We start from the raw sequence: 19,057 nt of genomic DNA on the forward strand, positions 1-19,057 counted from the left end.
GTGCTTAAAATCTGTGGGTTACAGAGTGTTTCAAGAGACCTCTGCCTTGCGTGGCAACATTTCTCGGCCATGGAGCATGGTCTGGAAATGCCAGGCTGGGTAGCGGGAGGGAGAGAGGACTCAGATATTTTCTGTTTCACCTCTGAAAATAATGAACTTCATACATGACCTGTTTTTACCTTGAGGATCTTCCTCGCACATTTTTCAGACAAGGAGTCTCTGGCTCCAGAGTCGTCTGCAAGGCCCTTTCACTTCCTTCTCTTTGACCTGTGACAACCCCAAACAGAAGGCCTTCCTTTCTTCCTTCCTTGTCGCCTCTCCCTCAGGCCCAAGTACCAAATCCTGACCCATTTACCTGGTAACTAACGCTGGGTTCTGTCTCCTCATTCCTCAAACTCCTGAGATGTTTCATACCTCCTCTCCCCTGCGCGCCTGCGAAGTGACTTCAGTCGTGTCCGGCTCTGTGCGACCTTATGGACCGTAGCCCGCCAGGCTCCTCTGTCTATGGGATTCTCCAGGCCAGAATACTAGAGTGGGTTGCCATTTCCTTTTCCAGGGGATCTTCCCGACCCAAGGATCAAACCCGCCTCTCTTATGTTTCCTGCATTGGCAGGCGGGTTTTTTTTTGTTTTGTTTTGTTTTTTGTTTTTTTAACCACTAGCGCCACCAAATCCAGCCTCCATCAGCTGTTCCCGATCTGAGAGCTCCCTGCCCCATAACAGCTGTGCTTCTCAGAGGATGCACGGGACTCCACGCGGATCCGGCCTGACTTTCTTCGCCTCTAAAAGACACCCAGTCTGCTCATCTCCAAAACGCACAAGGCAGTTCCGCCCTCTGGCAAGTTCACCTGCACCGGTCAGGACAATTCCTCCTCCAAGAAGCCCTCGCTGACGGCCCCGCCCTTCCACAAGACTGATCAACTAGCCCCCTTAAGCCCCCTTACCTCCGTCCGCCCTAGCTGTGGTGGGCGACTCTGGTTTTGCACCTAGCCTCTGCAGGTATAAGCACAACTTGGGGAGCGAGTGTGTCATAATCATCTTTGTACCCCCGGCCCTAAGTTCATCAGCCATGCCCCCTAAACCTGGAGAACTTCTCTCTGCAAAAGAACCGGGATGCCCTGCCTCCGTGTGTCTTTAACCCAAGGCAGGGGACCAGGACCCAGATGGTGAACAAGGAGCCTCCACAGCATCGGCGGTCACTACCTGCCCAGCCAGGCCTCCGGGACCGAGGGGTAAATGGCAGAGGTTAGCACAGCCAGCCGGCTAGGCGCTCAGGGTCGCGAGGTGGGTACACACGGCTCGCAGCTCTTCGGCTGCGGCGGGCGGAGCCGGAGCACGCGCGTGGTCGTCAAGACAACGCCGCCGCGGCCGGCCGGATGTAGGGAGCATGGAGCTCAGCCAGAAGCAGGCCGGGCCGGCGTCCGGGTCCCCACTTCCCGCTCCCTCTAGGACCCCGACGCAGGCCTGGGCTGCGGCAGACGATAGCGGTAAGAAACAGGGGGTCCCTTCGGCGCCAGCCTGGCCCGGAGGAAACGCGCGAGGGGCGTCATAGCCAGGCCGAGTCCTCCGAGCAGACTTTGGGCCAGAGGTTGCCCGGCGGGAGAGGACCCCTAGACACCCTAGCTGAGCCCGGAACTTCGGGGCGCCCCCAAACGTGGACGAGAGGGCAGCCCCAAGCTCCCGCGGTGGGTGGCCGTTCTCGCGCTGGGTTGTCCTGAGTTCACGTGTGTGTGTCGCTCTGTCCCCATGCACTACTTGGGCCCCTTTTTGTGAAGTTTCCGGAGAGCAGGGCCCAGGCGGGCTAGAGGCTCTGGAGACCACTCTTTGCACGCTCACGCCTGCACGGTTTTAAGTATTTCTGCACCCGTGAATTATCTGGTAGCATGTTAAGCATTCTTGCCTGGAGAACTCCAAGGGAAGAGGAGCCTGGCAGGCTACAGCCCATGGGGTCACAAGGAATCGGACACGACTGAGTGACTAACTCTTTGACTCTCATGTTAAGCGGAATGTGTACACCCCTCTCCCTTCACCATTTCCATTTTCGATGCTTGTGTGCTGGTAGATAGGGAATGGTGCCACAGGCCTTACGTATTCCACACGGCACTGTGAGGTGGGCATTGACATGCTCTGCTTTTAGCATAAAAGGAACTTTAAGATCGAAGAATTTCAGCAAGTTGACATCACACAGCCCTTCCGGATTAGCACCCAAGTCTGACTGACCCTCAGTGCTCAATCTCCCAGCACGTGACTGTTCCAATAGAAGAGGGTAACCACCTCCAAAATAATTATCTAGTAATTTTTAAACGGGATATTAGGTAAAAATTATTTGGAATTCAAGAGTCAGGTGTGGATTAAAAATGAATCTAGGTTAAATTCTTGACATTTTCTTGTAGAATTGGTTATTCCTAGGTTGTGTTTTACGATTTGAAAACTGGTTTATTATTTTCTCCTAATATGAATACAGTATAGGAAATAAATTGTTGGTGCCATAGAATCCTGACATTTCTTGGGTAAATTTTAAATAAAAGAGAGAGTAGCAGAAAAATATAGCTGATGCTCAAAAATACTTTAAATCCGTGGCCAGGTAGTTAAGTATACATATTCTTTGGCTTTGTTTAGCCTGTAATCTAAGATTCCTTCATGCCTTCATATTAACGTGACTTGTAAGTCTACATGTGTTTGCATGTCCTGGATATGGTTCTGCCAGCTGAGGGCAGGCAATGAATCTGAGAAATTCTCAAGGCAGCCCTCTTCTCTTTGATGACATATTTAAAATTATTTAAAAATCAAAATAGAGTAACTGTGGTTCAGGCATGCAAAATGGGGCCGGGTGGCTGTTGTGGATATGATTTCAGATGCATTCCTTCATCACTGAGAACTTGACCTGGCTTCCCTGGTAGCTCAGCTGGTATAGAATCCGCTTGCAGTGCAGGAGACCACAGTTCGATTCTTGGGTCGGGAAGGTCCCCTAGAGAAAGAATAGGCTACCCACTCCAGTTTTCTTGGGCTTCCCTGGTGGCTCAGACGACAAAGAATCCACCTGCAATGTGGGTGACCTGGGTTCGATCCCTGGGTTGGGAAGATCCCCTGGAGAAGGGAATGGCAACCCACTCCAGTGTTCTTGCCTGGAAAATCCCATGGACAGAGGAGCCTAGGGGGCTACAGTCCATTGGGTCTATATAGCATAGTGTCAGACTCAAGGACACTACTAGCTGTTTTCAAAATAGGAGCTGCTAGCTACACCCTTATAGTTTCAAATTTCTTCCCTCCATTGCAACTTTGTAATCATTTCAGACTCCCAGTCATTCCTTGCTTAACAAGCAACCTAATTTCTTGCCTGCTCCAACCCCAATCCCAATTCTTGATGAACCATTTATGTAACCTCCTGGGTTTTTTGCCTTTGTAAATCGCCACCATTTTGTAGTCTGGTGGAACACAATTCAAATGCTTCTTGGATCTGTGTCTCCTGGGTTGCATTTTTAATAAACACCAGATAATTACTTCTGTTTCAATTGGGTCTCCATTTCTGAGATTTTGTTTAACATTTTTAATACCAAGGAAGGTAGGAGCCAGATGAGAGGGAAAAAACCCAGTGGGAGCCCAGTTCCAAGAAGTAAATTTGTTTGAGGTCTACTTGTTTTATTTTCTGTTGAGGATGCTAAACGAGCATTTTTGGGATTGTATTCCATGTGAACCATGGTCTCCCAAGTCCTAAGTCTAGGAGCATTTTTATCCTCCTTCCCCTCTGGGCTCAACAACTTGAGGAGTCCTTGTGTACCTGAGAGTTTTAAATGTCCCGAGAATTACTGTAAATAGGAATCTGTTTAGCATTGTTTAACTCATCATTTCTCAAACTTACTTTACAATAAACCCCATTCTGTTTAGAATATCATTGATCATGTGGTTGATTAGTATTCCACAGAACACAGTTTGGGAAATGCTGTGCTAAAGTATTCTTTAAATACATGAAATACATGAAATAAAGCATTATTTAAATACATAAATACATGTCCTAAAATAAGTGAAAGATTTCTTTAAAAATTGTTTTTAAATTGGAGTATAGTTGATTTATAATAGTGTTAGTTTCAGGTAGACAGCACAGTGATTTAGTTATACAGAATATATATGTATGTTCTTTTGCAGATTCTTTTCCATTATAGGTCATTACAAGATATTGAATATAGTTCCCTGTGCTATACAGTAGGTCCTTCTTATTTTATGCTTAGTAAGTGAAAGATTTTTTATGTACAATTATGCTGTTAAAAATTTTCAGGGGGTATCTAATGAGATGGGCAAGATGCTCATAATGTTAACTGAAGAGGAAAAGGATATAGAAAAAGAAAAATAAAGGGAATACTCCCAGACCTCAGTTGCAATGGTTCTTTGGCAATGGGATTGCTGATCAGTGTTTCTTTTATTTTCTTTTTGATATTGAAATTTCCAAGTTATTTGAAATAAATGTAGGTTAAATTTATTTATTTATTTATTTATTTAGGCCACACCATGCAGCTGCAGGATCTTAGTTCCCCAGCCAGGTATTGAACCAGGACTCTTGGCAGTGAAAGCACAGAGTTCTGACTACTGTACTAGGGAATTCCCCTAAATTTATTTTTTTAAAGTTTATTTAAAAAAACTGTAAGAAAAAATTATTTGCTTTCACTTTTAACATAATGTTCTTTCTCTTGAATCTTGTTTTGCACATTTGTTTAGCAAACTCTTTAGTTCATATAGTGCAGAAATCCACTCATGAAGGAACATTTTTGAGATGAAGAGACTTAGAGAAGCTGGATCCTCAACATCTCAGGGTGGTTGAGTAGTGAGATTGCTGAGCTTTCTTAAAGAGACACACAAACACAAAAGCTCGGACAGAAAAGAGACGGGGAGTGGTATGTGCTTCTAAGAAAAGTGTTAGCACACCTTCTACCCTAGAAAGCCTGGGCCTGGAGAAAGATGCTTCTAAAATAATACCAAAGGGGAGGGAGAAGGGATATATTGGGAGATTGGGATTGATATATACACACTACTATGTATAAAATAGATAAGGACCCACTGTAACTCTACTTGGTACACTGTAGTGAATTATATGGGTGAAGTGAAGTGAAAGTTGCTCAGTTGTGTCCAACTCTTTGCGAGCCTGTGGACTATGCAGTCTATGAAATTCTCCAGGCCAAAATATTGGAGTGGGTAGCCTTTCCATTCTCCAGGGGATCTTCCCAACCCAGGGATCAAACCCAGGTCTCCCATGTTGCAGGCGAATTCTTTACCAGCTGAGCCACAGGGGGAGCCCAAAGCAACCAGCACCTCCTTCAAGCCAGAAATGAACCAGTGACTGAAGGATAAGAACCTAAAAAAAGCGTGGATGTATGTATGTGTATGTGGGCTTCCCTGGTGGCTGTGATAGGAAAGAATCTGCCTGCAATGCAGGAGACTCAGGTTTGATCCCTGAGTCGGGAAGATCCCCTGGAGAAGGGAATGGCAGTTTACTCCAGTATTCTTGCCTGGGAAATCCCATGGATAGAGGAGCCTGGTGGGCCACAGCCCATGGGGTCACAGTCGGACAGGACTGAGCAACTAACAGACTACACAACACACAATGTTTATGTATAACTGATTCACTTTTCTGTACACCTAAAACCAACACAACACTGTCGATCAACTATACTCCAATAAAAATTTTTTTACAAAGCAGTATTGAAAATAATAAGATGATCCATCGAGGAAAGCTGCAGGTATAACAGAGGAAGAAGACTTCAACTCCAGTTTTGTTTCTGTCTTCCCTATTAGCGACTGGACAGGGAAAAATCACCTTTAGAAAGAGGAAATAGAAGACAATGGTAGGTAAAGCACTTCTATGAGTGAGGCCTCAACTTGGCGAGACCTGTTCTTCTAGGAAGAGCAGACAGAGCTGTATTCAAAGATGCTATCAACTTACAGGGTATAGAAGGTCTTCAAGAAGGCTGTTGGACTTGATTTTTCAGATCCCTTTTGAGTTTAGACTCTATGATAAAAGTGTCTTTATTTGAAGCCATTTTAAGCAAACTTGAGTTACCCATATCCATCATGGCAGAAAGGAAAGAGGCTTTGGAGTCAAGTTTGATTCAATACTCTGCTGTATGATTTCAGGCAAAATACTTAATTTTTCTGGACGTCATTTTCTCAGCTGCTAGGCCTATTATTTAACAGTTCTTTCTCCTTTTTGTCACTTCCAAGTTAAGTGTGTGCCCATCCTCAGTGAGTACTTCTATGGCCCTAGTTCTCCAAACAGCATTTTTCTTCTCTCCCATTCCTTATTTTACTTTCTCTGTTCTTCCTTTTCTTCCCCTCACCCCCAACTCTACACACACACATGTTTATATCTTTGAAAGAAATCTAATTTTGGTGGGAGGAAGCTCCTGGGATAATTTATATGTGATGAAAAGTATTGCATTTATTTTTCAAAAGTTGCAGCATCTACTGGTGGTCTCCAGGAATATTATTATGATCTATGTATGGAAAAGTCCCAGGAAATTAAACCTTTTATATTGCAAATACTCCAAGAAGTGGATGAAGAAATTGAAAAGGGGTAAGGAAGACATATACTTAATTACATTAGGAACAGTCACTGATACTCATCTGTGTGAAAACTCTTGGAATACTGAGTGATTTGAAAGCCATTTGCAAATGCTGGATGAAATTGACATGCTTTTTTGATTCAGCATAGATGACTGACACAGGTCTTGAAGGTAGTCGAGTTCGAGTTAAAAAAAAAGCACTAGACCAGCATTCTCCAAGTCTGAGTTCCAGATTGGTCGTTAACTCCTGTGAGCTGGGTTTATTTATGCAAATCATTGAAGTATTCAATGTCATTACCTATCAAGTGGGAATACTTTGGTTTTTCTGTGGTTGAGAAATTAAATTATGCATATATTAAAGTGCTTTTCAAAAGCTGTAGTATATATTCAGTAGTTTTAAGTTACTTGATAAAAATATGTATTGTGGTACTTGGTTCCAGTAAATACTATCCACTGATGTCACTAAACATGAAGGAAAAATATTTTCTTTACTGGATTTCCTTTTAATATTTTAACAGATCGGTAGGAATCACATTAAATATTGCTGGTAACAGTCGCTCACTATCAGGAGAAAGAGTAACAGGTGAAGATTTCTGGATTCTTTGCAGAGTTTTAAAGAATAATTCATATATTAATGGTATGTCTCCTTAAGAATCATTCCTTCCTGCTCTCATTCTCCTGATTAAGTATTCATTAGGAGGAATATCAGCTTCTATTCATCTGTATTCTTCAGGTTTGGATGTTAGATACAACCTCCTAAGTGATGTTGGCGCGTACTATGCTGCAAAACTGCTCCAGGTATTTTACTGCAAAATGTTCTTTGTTCATTTTCTTTTTCCAGGACTGAGTTAAGAACCAGTCTTTTCCTTGGAATGTGCAGGGTTTCAGCAGCCCTAGCCTGCGAAACTAACCCTTTATTGTAGACTTCACTTTGGAGATACCCAAACTGAAATGCTGCTTTATGATTGTATTTTATTTAAGAAAGATAGTGTGGTCCACCAATAAGAACAGGTGTCCTTAAAGAAAAGGCTTTTTTCAACCTCAGAAGATTGGCATATACATGTGTGTGTCTGTATTTTCAGTTAAAATAAAATGTTTAAAGCAGCATATATCATTTTTTATTCTTCCCTTAAATTGGCTTTTTAATTTCCTAGCTCTTTGTCCCATTCTCATGTGCTGCAAGTGTTTCTATTCAGCCAAAAAAGATCTTAAAATTCTCATACCTATGAAATAAATGGCACAGAATATAAGAAAGATTACAAAAAAAAACTAACCAAGTTATTTTCAACAACCACAAATCAAAATGCTGCAAAAATCATACCCACCAAAATGTTCTCAGATCTCTTTATGGTGAAATCACCTAGTCTACTGACATATACACAAAACCTAGTTTTGCAAAATATCAAGGGTCTTGACTGTGCTGTAACACTTGAAATACAGTAAAAGCACATTTGTGTATATGGTCTCCGTAGAGCTCATACCTAGAGCCTCTTGAGTCATCTTGTGCAAAGTGATACACTGTGGTTCAGTACATAAAGCACATCCATACTTTGAATCATTGATGAAAAATGAACGTAGTGGGAGGGAGGCTCATGAGGGACGTGTGTTTACTTAATAGCTGACTCGCACTGTTGTACAGCAGAAAATAACTATGGTGTAAAGCAACTGTCCTCCAATTAAAAAAAACTAAAAAAATGAACAGAGTCCTTTTCTTTATCCTGTGATTATATGTGTTTAAATGAAAATGTTGATTTTTTTTTTTCCTTAATCGTCCTTTGTTTTGCTGGACCTTGAAATTTCCTGGTTATAAAGATTTTCTTTGCTGGTAAACACTTTTACTTAAAAAGCAGCTCATATATTCTTTATTGATTTCTAGTAATACATGTATAATAGCTTCTTTTCTCTTATTTTAGAAACAACGTAATCTCATTTACTTAAATCTTATGTTTAATGACATTGGGCCTGAAGGTGGAGAACTGATTGCTAAAGCCCTACATGTAAGTATTCGTATACCTCAAACTAACAATTTGGGGATTTTAATTTCTTTAATTTTAGCTCGAAACCAACAGAAACAAATGTTAATGTCAACTTGTTTTAATATTGTGCAAATGTATATTTTTTGTTGCACTTCAATTCATTAACATTTAGACATCACATGAGTACTTTTGAACTCACTTTTAATACAGTTCTATGGATAAACCATAATGGAAAATATTTTTTAAAAAGTATTTATAACAGTCAGTTTGCTGTACAGCAGAAATGAACACATTGTAAATCAACTACAATAAAAAAAAATCAAGTTTTATTAAGACAATTCAGATACAGAATTTACCCTTTGGAAGTGTTCAGTTCAGTGGCTTTTTTAGTATACAGTGGACACCCTGAACTTTGAACTGCACGGGTCCACTCACATAAGGGTTTCTTTCACTAAATACATGCTGCAGTATGATACAATTCATAGTCAGTCGAATCTAAGAGTATAGGATCTTGGATATGGAGGGTCAACTGTGAAGTTAAACTCACTTTCAACAGCACAGAGGGTCACTGCTCCTAACCCCTGTGTTGTCCAATGATCAGCTATATTCGCAGTTTTGTAACCATCCCCACGATCACTGTTGTTAGAACACCTCCTCCCCACGGAAGACCCTGTCAGCAATCCCTGTCTATGCTTCTCTCCCTCACTCTCCAGCACCTTGCAGTCATATCTACTTTCTGCCTGTCTATTCTGGCCATTTCATATAAATAGAATCACCATATAACATGTGGCCTTTACTGACTGGCTTAATGCTTTCAAGTGTCATCCATGTTGTAACATACTTCATTCCTTTTTATTGCCAAGTAATATTCCATTGCACATTTCATTCATCCATTAGTTAACAGGTATTTGGGTTTCCACTTTTTGTCTATAATGAATAATGTTACTATGAATATTTGCACACATTTTTCTGTGCACTTTTCAATTTTCTAGGATATATACCTTAGAGTGGAATTGCTGGATTATTTGGAAACTGTTTAACATCTTGAATGACTGCCAAACTGTTTTTCAAAGTGGCTGCCCCTTTTTATGTTCCACCGACAACGTATGGGTATTCTGATTTCTCTATATCCTCACTAATTCTTGGTACTTTTTGATTTGAGCTATCCTAGTGGGTATGAAGAGGTTTGTGGTTTTGATTTGCATATTCCTAATGAATAATAATGTTGACATCTTTTCACATGCTAAGTGGTTATATCTATATTTTCTTTGGAAAATTGTCTTTTCAAATGTTTTGCCCTTTCTGGATATAAGTCCCTTATAGGATATGACTTGCAAGTATTTTCTGACATTCTGTAGGTTGCCTTTTCACTTTCTTAGTAGTATCTTTAGAAGCACACAATTTTAGAAGTTCAATAAAATGCATTTTATGTTTTTCTTGTTGTTTATGCTTTTGGTGTTGTATCTAAAGTCGTATCTGACCTAAAGTCATGAAGATGTACACTTACATTTTCTTCCAAGTTTTTGACTCTTTCATTCAGTTCTTTGATACATTTTAATTTTTGTATATGAAGTGACATAGGAGTAATTTCATTCTTTTTCATGTGGCTATCTAGTCAACCCAACACCTCCTGTTAAAACTGTTCTTTCCCCACTAATTTTGACATCCTTGTCAAGAGTCAGTTGATTATAAATGTGAGTTTATTTCTGTACTCTCTATTCTATTAATTTATATATCTGTTCTTAGGCCAGTCCCACACTATCTTGGCTACTGTAGTCCTGTAGTTAAGTTTTGAAGAAGTGTGGGTCTTCTTTGTTCTTTTCAATGTTGTGTTGTTTCTTCTGGGTCCCCTGCATTTCCACATGAATTTTAAGAGCAGTTTATCAATTTCTGCAAAGCAAACAAACTGGGATTTGAGAGGGATTGCTTTAAATCTTTAGATCAACTTGGGGAATAGTGCCATTTTAATATTGTCTTCTGATTCAGAAACATGGGATGTGTTTCTTCATATATTAGTTCTAACAGGTCTTTTTTTGTTTTGGTGGATTCCTTAGAATTTTCCACATATAAAATTATGTCATATGCAAAAAGTTTTGCTTCTTTTCCAGCCTGTATGCCTTTTTTTCCTTGCCTTATCTAGCCCTATCCAGTACAATGTAAAATAGAAGTGGTGAGAGTGGACATCCTTTCCTTCTTCCCACTCTTGCTGGTGGTGGGGGGGGGGCAGGGTTTGACTTAATTTTAAAGGTAATTATGTGCACTTATGGTTCAAATATTTACTCGTTAGGACAATGAAATGTCTGTAATCTTGTGAATGATTTATCCAAAGAATGAATTACGAGAAGGAATTAAACTTTGCAAATGTCTGAAAAATTGTGTCACTTTCAAAGTAATACAGGGAAATGTGAAGTGAGTGTTTAATGGGTGTAGGTCTCCTTTAAGGGTAAAGAGAATGTTTTGAAATTAGAGGTGATAGATGCACAACACCGTGAATGTAGTTAAATCCCATGAATTGTACTTTTTGGCTGCACCGTGTGGCTTGCCGGATCTTAGTCCCCTGACCAGGGACGGAACCTGAACCCCTCAGCAGTGAGTATGCAGGGTCTTAACTGCTGGACCGCCAGGGAATTCCCAAATGGTACACTTTATATGTTCACCTATTATGGGAAATTGAATGTTACCTTTATGGAATATATTCTGTTCAATCTCCATGAAAAACTGACTGAGTCTGCAAATAGTAATACAGTCTCCTAACTCACGTAATCTGAAGAGAATTCTGTGGGCTAAAATTTTAATCCAGTTTTGCCTCTTTTCCTTTGCAGAAGAATAGAACTCTGAAACACCTAAGAATGACTGGAAACAAGATTGAAAATAAGGGTGGAATGTTTTTTGCTGCAATGCTACAAATTAATTCATCCTTAGAGAAATTAGATCTGGGTGACTGTGATCTGGTGAGTTAAACTGGTTATGAGTGTCACTCACATATTTGATCATTCTTCCTGGAAAGTAGCACAGAGAAGTGTCAAGAGACCAGCTACATGACAGTCTTATGAATGATTGAAGCTGATCTCTAAGATCTAGTATCAGAGAAAAAAGATTTTTAAGTAAAAATCAGATTATAATAATTTTATGGAAGAATATCCAGTGTAATAAAAATCTTCCTAAATTTCCATCTGTTACCCTTCTTAACTTGCATGGGATTTTCTAAAGAAGAATCTTATGTTCCTTTTAATTAAATACTTCATTTGTATAATATAAATTTTTTATTTGTGGAAACATTTTTCAGTGAGTAGTTATAGCATAAAACCTAAGACAATTCTAAGAGCCCTCATCTGACCTGATATGTCTTCAAAGTCCAGGCTTCATTTTCTCAAACATGCCTTCAAACCTTCACGCCTACTGTTAGGAACCTAGTTAAAAGGTTAACGCAAAATCACTGGGACAGGATGACAGGAAGATGGGCCAAGGAGGCTCTTTGGTATAATAGGCTCTAAAGTTTAAGTTAAGTTAGATACAGTAAGTAAGGCATGGGGAAAGCGTTAGTTTGATATACAGTTGACTTGAAAACAGTTTGAACTGCTGGGTCCAGGTAAATGCAGACTTTTTACAGTAGTAAATACTACAATTGCTACAGGATTCAAGGTTCTTTGAATCCATGGATACCAAGGTATACAATTGATCCCTGACCCTTTAGGGTCAACTGTATATTTTCTGCATATAATAGTCACAGTCCTAGGTTCTAAGGATACAGGAGTGCATCAGATATAGTCTTTGCCCTTATAAAGGTTATATTTTAGTTGGGAAAATATCAGTAAATTAGAGCAAAGTGCGACAAAGATGGCAGAGTACTCTGATAATGGGTGGGTGGGAGGTCATCCGTGTGATAGGATGGTTATCCCTAAGACCTGAAGAAGTAATACGAGGATGAAAAGAGCTGCCTCATCTGTGAAAGATGAGAAAGAGCTGCCTTCAAGAGGGACATGGCAGAATATTCCAGGCCAGGGATCCAGAACATGCAGACCCTGAGAGAGTGCTTCCCCCAGTGTGGTACGGTGCCAAGAAAGTGCTTCCCCACGGGTAGCATCACTGACATAGATTGAAGTAATTTTAATGCTCATGTATTTATTTTCACAAACGCTTTCTATTTACTTCAAGGGTTTGTGGTTTCCCATTTATGGAAGTGACACAGTTTTAGGAAGTTTCTGCACTAGTTCAGGTGGGTGATGAGAACCTGGGTGAGGTGGTAGCTACAGAGATGGACTAATTAGAGACATCTTTTGGAAGCAGAATCTGTTAAGATTTGCTTCTAAGATCTGGCAATCAACTGACAGGAAGGTAAGAGGACTGATGGAGTGGGAAGAGGCCCAGGTTTTCTGGTCTAACAACTAGATATGTATCCATCACAGAGATGCAAGAGGATCAGGCCCTTCCAAAAGGCAGAGGGGGCCTACTGGAGTTGTGAAAAACGTGATTAGTAATGGTTTGCCGCCATAAACACACATTTAAAGTGTGTTAGTATGAATATAAAAGGAAGTTTGCATTAAGGATATATATTACAAGTAGTATAGAGCCCTAGCTGGGATCCACTTGTGTCCCCGCATGTCTGACGTCTGCATCATATAGAATCTTGAAGATTTAGGAGCAAACCTAGCGGTAAACATCTGAGGAAACCTTAAGAAACTCCCCATGCATGTTAAAGATGAATTTTTTCCAAATTTGATCAATCTACATTCAAGGACTAGGAAATTAAATGTTTAAGAGCACAATTTTGATTTATCAGAGCCCAGTTTTACTGATCTTGAACTATTAAGGAGGTTACTTTATATACTTTGTCAGTTTCCTTAATGAATTTATCTGTTTTTAGGGAATGCAAAGTGTGATAGCATTTGCTACAGTCCTAACTCAAAACCAAACAATTAAGGGATTAAACCTAAACCGACCCATACTGTATGGTGAACAGGTATGTATTCTACGTGAGCAGTTAATAATGCTGTATGTGAATAAAACGAAGGTACTATCTGAGGGTTATGTCAAGGTTCATGAATGCGCTGTATTTTTAGACTTGTAAACTACCATTTACAAATGAAAACTTGAATGGAAAATTTTAAGAGTTATATAAATATGGTTTTAGATGTTGCTTATTTAAACAAATATATTGTCTTTTGTTCTTATGAACTCATTCGCAGTGGGTAAACCTTCGAGGGGCAGCGTGCTTAAGATGAACACATAGATGATTAGAGTTTAAGGGCTAGAGAATTGTAAGAGCCCAGTGTTAACTGTTTTGTCATTTGTTTTGTTATATTGATGTGATTAACTACTGCATCTTTGAAATCATAAGTAATAATGGCATACTGCCTAAGAATAGCAGTCCCGGAGGTCTGGACTTCATCCTATAGATAAGCTGCATTCTGTAGCTTGTGGGATCTCCGTTCCCCAACCAGGAACTGAATCTGGGCCCAGTAGTGAAAGCAAGTCCTAACCACTGGACCCTCAGGAAATGCCCTCATGCTCACCCATGGTACCAATTGTTGTGTTTTTCCCTTCTGGGATGATCGCTATTTTTTAAATGATTTCTGTTGTTGCTGTTCAGTTGCTAAGTCATGTCTGACTCTTTGCCAATTCCATGGACTGCAGAATGCCAGCTTCCCTCTCCTTCATTATCTCCTAGAGTTTGCTCAAACTCACACCCACTGAGTCGGTGATGCTATCCAACCATCTTATCCTCTGTTGCCATCCTCTCCTTTTGCCTTCAATCTTTCCCAGCATCAGGGTCTTTTCCAGTGAGTCAAGCTCTTTACACCAGGGGGCCAAAGTACTGGAGCTTCAGCATCAGCCCTTCCAATGAATAGTCAGGGTTGATTTCCTGTAGGATTGACGGATTTGATCTCCTTGCAGTCCAAAGGACGCTCAAGAATCTTCTCCAGCACCACAATTAGAAAGCATCAATTTTTTGGCACTCAGCCTTTTTAACTAACCTCTTTTACATCACTTAGTCATTGTACAAGTGCCTGCTGCCTGTTTCTAAGATGGTAAAGGTATCATTTGTGACAAAATGATTTCTTTTTAAAAGCCATGCTAAACAAATAGCAAATTGGAGACTAACAGTCTTAACTGATAAAATCTTTTTAAAAAGCTAATTTAAATAACAGACCATGTTTGAAATAAACATGTACTGCTTTAAAATTATATTTTATAAGACTATCTATTTTTAGGAAGAGTCTACAGTTCACCTAAGCCACATGTTGAAAGAAAATCAGTGCCTTATTGAATTACATATGTGTAAACATGATATAAAAAACTGTGGTATGAAACAGTTATGTGATGCACTCTATCTGAACAGGAGCCTACAATACCTTGATGTAAGCTGGTAAGTGATAATCTGTATAATCTATGTAAAGATTCATAGTATGATTCTCTGTTAGACACTAAATCCAAAAACTAGAAAATAAAACCATTTTTATCTTTTTATCTTGAGCTTCAGTTATTATTCAGTTTAAACTGATATAATATCTCCTAATAACTGGAGTGAGCAATTTAAATATGTAAACCAGAATAGAAGCAACATTTTATGGCAAATTTTCATTAACATGTTTGGAAATTGAGTGATTAAAATAAATCTTAACTAAAATAGAAAGTACTGCTTATAAGTTTCTAAGCCTGCGATCTCTATGAATAAAAGGACACTTCATATTTTCAAATATAACTACATATTTTTCCTTTCCCAGCAATAAAATAACTCAGGATGGAATGAAGTGTTTGGCCGATGTTCTGAAAAGCAATACTACCCTGGAAGTAATAGATCTTTCTTTTAACAGAATGGAAAATGCAGGAGCAAACTATCTCAGTGACGCTCTTGCTTCACACAACAGGACTCTTAAAGCGTTAGTATGGTTTTACATTTAATCAAAATAACAGAAAAAAAGTTGTTTAGAACACTAACCTTAAACCTCTTACCACTTAAGATTCATGGTGAAATATGAAAACTCAGTTTCTAAACTGACATATTAAGTTACAGGAAACATTTCAGTATCTTCTATTTTCTTTTTAAAGGAATGTCTTTTTAAAATTAGATTGATACCAGTTATGAATGCTTAAGGTTAATGAGAAAATTCTTATCACTTATTTATCCTGAATTCTAACAGAAAAGTTATCATCATTCAATATGATGACTTTAAAATAAGAATGAATCAAGAAGAAAATATTACTCAGATGACTTTATCCTGAAAAATATGTCTGTAATCCACTCCAAACCTTTACTGAATAATAAGTAGAACAATAGTCTGTTTATTTCCAAAACGTAGGTAGCTCTACTTAGGTATATGAAGAATCCAATTAGAAAAGTTTCTTGGATTTCAGGAATTATAAGATCAGTATTTTATCTACTACATTGAACATATTTAATGGTAAGACAACACAGTAAGATGTATGTAATAAATGCTGTTGGTAGCTCATCCATTCTCTCTGTGGAACTGTTTCCAGAGTTATTACTTTTTGTTTCTCCACAGGTTGTCAGTGGTGAGCAACAACATAGAGGGAAAAGGACTTGTTGCACTTTCACAATCAATGAAAACAAATCCTACACTCTCTCATATCTACATCTGGGGAAACAAATTTGATGAAGCTACATGTGTGGTAAGTTTGTCTTCACTGAGGTTTTTTCCTGGGACTTTCCCTACAACATCAGATGGTATTTACTGATGAGTTAGTCAGGATTACAAAGTATAGTGAGACACTGCAGTTTTGATAAATTTTAACATACGTTCTAAAAATTAGCTACTGGAAAGTTCTGTGGTTGAAACAGTGAGAGATATCAAATACTACATATTAGTATGAATGTCACTGAGGGACTTTTCTGGTGGTTCAGTGGTTGAGAATCCACCTGTCAATGCAAGGGACACGGGTTCAATTCCTTGTCTGGAAAGATGCCACATGCCATGGAGCAGCTAAGCCCATGTGCCACAACTACTGAAGCTGTGCGCCTATAGCCTGTGCTCCACAAGAGAAGCCCCCACAGTGAGAAACGTGCCCACTGCAATGAAGAGGAGCCCCTGCTTGCTGCACCCAGGGAAAGCCTGTGCTCAGCAACGAAGGCCCAGTGCAGCTGAAGACAAATCAGTAAATAAAATGGGAAATTATACAGTCCTAATTTTACTCCAAAGTTAAAAAAAAAAAAAAATCACAATTGTTGATTTATTATAAATTTGATGTGGCACAATCTCTAACCTGCTACCCAATAATTAAAGCAAGACACAGAATTTGAAAATACAAGTTGTCAAAATATTTGGTATGTTGCTTATGTAAATATATAGAACCCTTAATACTGCTTTCAAAACACACAAAAAGCATCATCATGAACAGTTTTCAGTTAGAATAGAAAGAAAAATAAGGTGTCAGGATTCTCAAAAACTGCCAAAAGACTAATCAGAATTCTATCACTAAAAAGATTAATAATATGTACTCTATTTTAAAAAAAAGCTTGATTTCAGAAACCACCACATCCACATTCTATAACACTAGAAGCTGAATTGAGTTGGACTAATAATGACAAGTTATAGGAGAAAGCAACTAGACTTGAATCTTTTACTAATTTCTGCTTTTCTCTACAGTAATTAATCACAACCTTACTGACTAGTTAAACATGTTTGTATGACACCTTTATGTAGATGTCAATGATCCATACATGATATACAAAGAAAATTCTACAATGAAGAAATAATTATGTGGCCAGCTACACCAGCATCTAATACTAAGGGAATGGTCTCTCAGCCTAAATCTGCCGGTTACCTTCAGGGAGTCCATGAACTCAAAGTTTTAAGCCAAAATCTGTGGGTGTTTATTTTTCTAAAAATGGACCCCCAGCTGTCACTGGATCTTCAGGGGCACATACAATAGCACTCCACCCTCATTTATGAGTCACCTTGGGACTTGAAAATTTTGACAGGAAACCTCTGGTCCACAAAATGGTAATATATATAGAACTGTTACCTCAGTGAGTCATAAGACAACAAAACATAGTTAAAGCTAAAATGCAGAAATGAGTTTTACGAGATTGTAATTTCCACACTGTGTGAACAATCCCTGAAAAATATTAAAATTCAGCAGTTATTCAGAATATTTCAGACTATAAATTATCACATCTAAATGTGAATGTTGAAATTTGTAAAATGAATAAGCTATTTTCTTAATGATACAGTTTTTCTTAAAATTCCTAGGCATATTCAGATTTAATTCACACAGGCCGTCTAAAATCAGACAATACAGATGTGGAGCCGTTTGTGGTGGATGGACACGTGTACCTTGCAGAAGTCTCCAATGGCCTTAAAAGGCATTATTACTGGACACCAGGTTATGGAGAAGCTTGCAGCCCATCATCTAATGCAGGTTTTTCTCTTGCACCAGTAGGTCAACATTTATGAAAAACAAACTTTAAAGTAATTTTCATCTATGTGTCTGATTACTTTTCAGATACTAATATTTTATTGTCTATTAAATTTTTTCATAGATTATAAGAAGTTACTTTTGTTAGACAGGTAAAAGATACTAAATTCTAAACTGTCCATTGTGAAAAACTGAGTAGTGTAGTTTTTTCAAAAAAAGTTTACAAAATAGGGACCAAAATTTGAACACTTGGAGAAGGAAATCAAGTAACTAATTTCTTTTTATAAAGAAAATACACCCAAAGAGTAAAGCAGTATAGAAGGAAAGGTCATTCTAGGTACCCTAACTGAAAGTTGTCATGAAGTAAAACGGTTTCAGGGGGCAGATTCCAGGGACCATCAAGGGGTTTAGAGGTTGAAAAAGTATTTAAGGTATTTTATAGATGGGTTTTGGTACAATTTCACAAATACAGACAAATATATATAAACAGACACACATATAAATACATATAAGTGTATACTTTACAAACATGTCAGTGCTGCCAGTGAACTTTTAGAAGAGAATTCTCTTTTGGAGGATGCCACTAACATTTTAATGATTTGATGGCAAATAATTACCCTTGTTTGTGGCCAACTGTTTTCAAATTAAGATTTCTACAAAGAGGCAATAGACACTATGATCCTTTGATTACAGACTCATGTTCACAAATTTATTCATATATACCACTTAACTGTTTAACCTGAATGATTACTGCTAAAGCCAGGCAAAGTGTGAGGAAAAAAAACAACCGTGGACAACTTAAAGAGGTTACTCTAAGTTTTGCACCTAAAAGGAAAAACCATCTGTCTCTAAATGTTCTGAGTGAAGAGGTGAAATAAAGGCAGTGGTCAGTTTTACAGTTGTCAAAGTATTGCCTTCACTTAAGTACTGTGAATTCCTCATAACTGTATTTATTCCAAAAATTTAACATTATAAAAAACCCCAAATCTCTTATTCTCCATTCCTTTAATAAAGAATTAAGATAAAAATTTCCTATGATTTAATGATTTTTAAAATTTATCAGGCTTTTCCTTATATTCATCACCTAATACCACATTTCCATACTCCCTAGGGAAATGTGTGTTTGTGCGCGCAGGGGTGTTGAGGGGTAGGC

General features: G+C 38.7%; 1 protein-coding gene across 5 annotated transcripts; it reads left to right on the forward strand.

Moving 5' to 3' along the window:
- The first annotated feature begins 1,349 nt into the window (after positions 1-1,349).
- Positions 1,350-18,811, forward strand: LRRC34 (leucine rich repeat containing 34). Of its 5 annotated transcripts, none has more exons than XM_043473780.1 (11): positions 1,350-1,486; positions 6,441-6,561; positions 7,069-7,187; positions 7,284-7,348; positions 8,464-8,547; positions 11,349-11,477; positions 13,391-13,486; positions 14,739-14,893; positions 15,252-15,407; positions 16,032-16,158; positions 17,739-18,811. In XM_043473780.1, the coding sequence occupies exons 1-11, from the start codon at positions 1,387-1,389 to the stop codon at positions 17,940-17,942; spliced, it is 1,356 nt and encodes a 451-aa protein (XP_043329715.1). In that variant the 5' UTR covers positions 1,350-1,386; the 3' UTR covers positions 17,943-18,811. The 5 variants fall into 5 exon arrangements, with proteins under 5 accessions (XP_043329715.1, XP_043329719.1, XP_043329717.1 ...); XM_043473781.1 differs by having other exon boundaries at positions 1,368-1,486; positions 6,447-6,561; XM_043473783.1 differs by lacking the exon at positions 1,350-1,486 and adding an exon at positions 1,501-1,684.
- The last annotated feature ends 246 nt before the right edge of the window (positions 18,812-19,057 follow it).

This window comes from Cervus canadensis, chromosome 7 (assembly GCF_019320065.1).
Source record: "Cervus canadensis isolate Bull #8, Minnesota chromosome 7, ASM1932006v1, whole genome shotgun sequence".
Classification (NCBI taxonomy): Eukaryota; Metazoa; Chordata; class Mammalia; order Artiodactyla; family Cervidae; genus Cervus; species Cervus canadensis.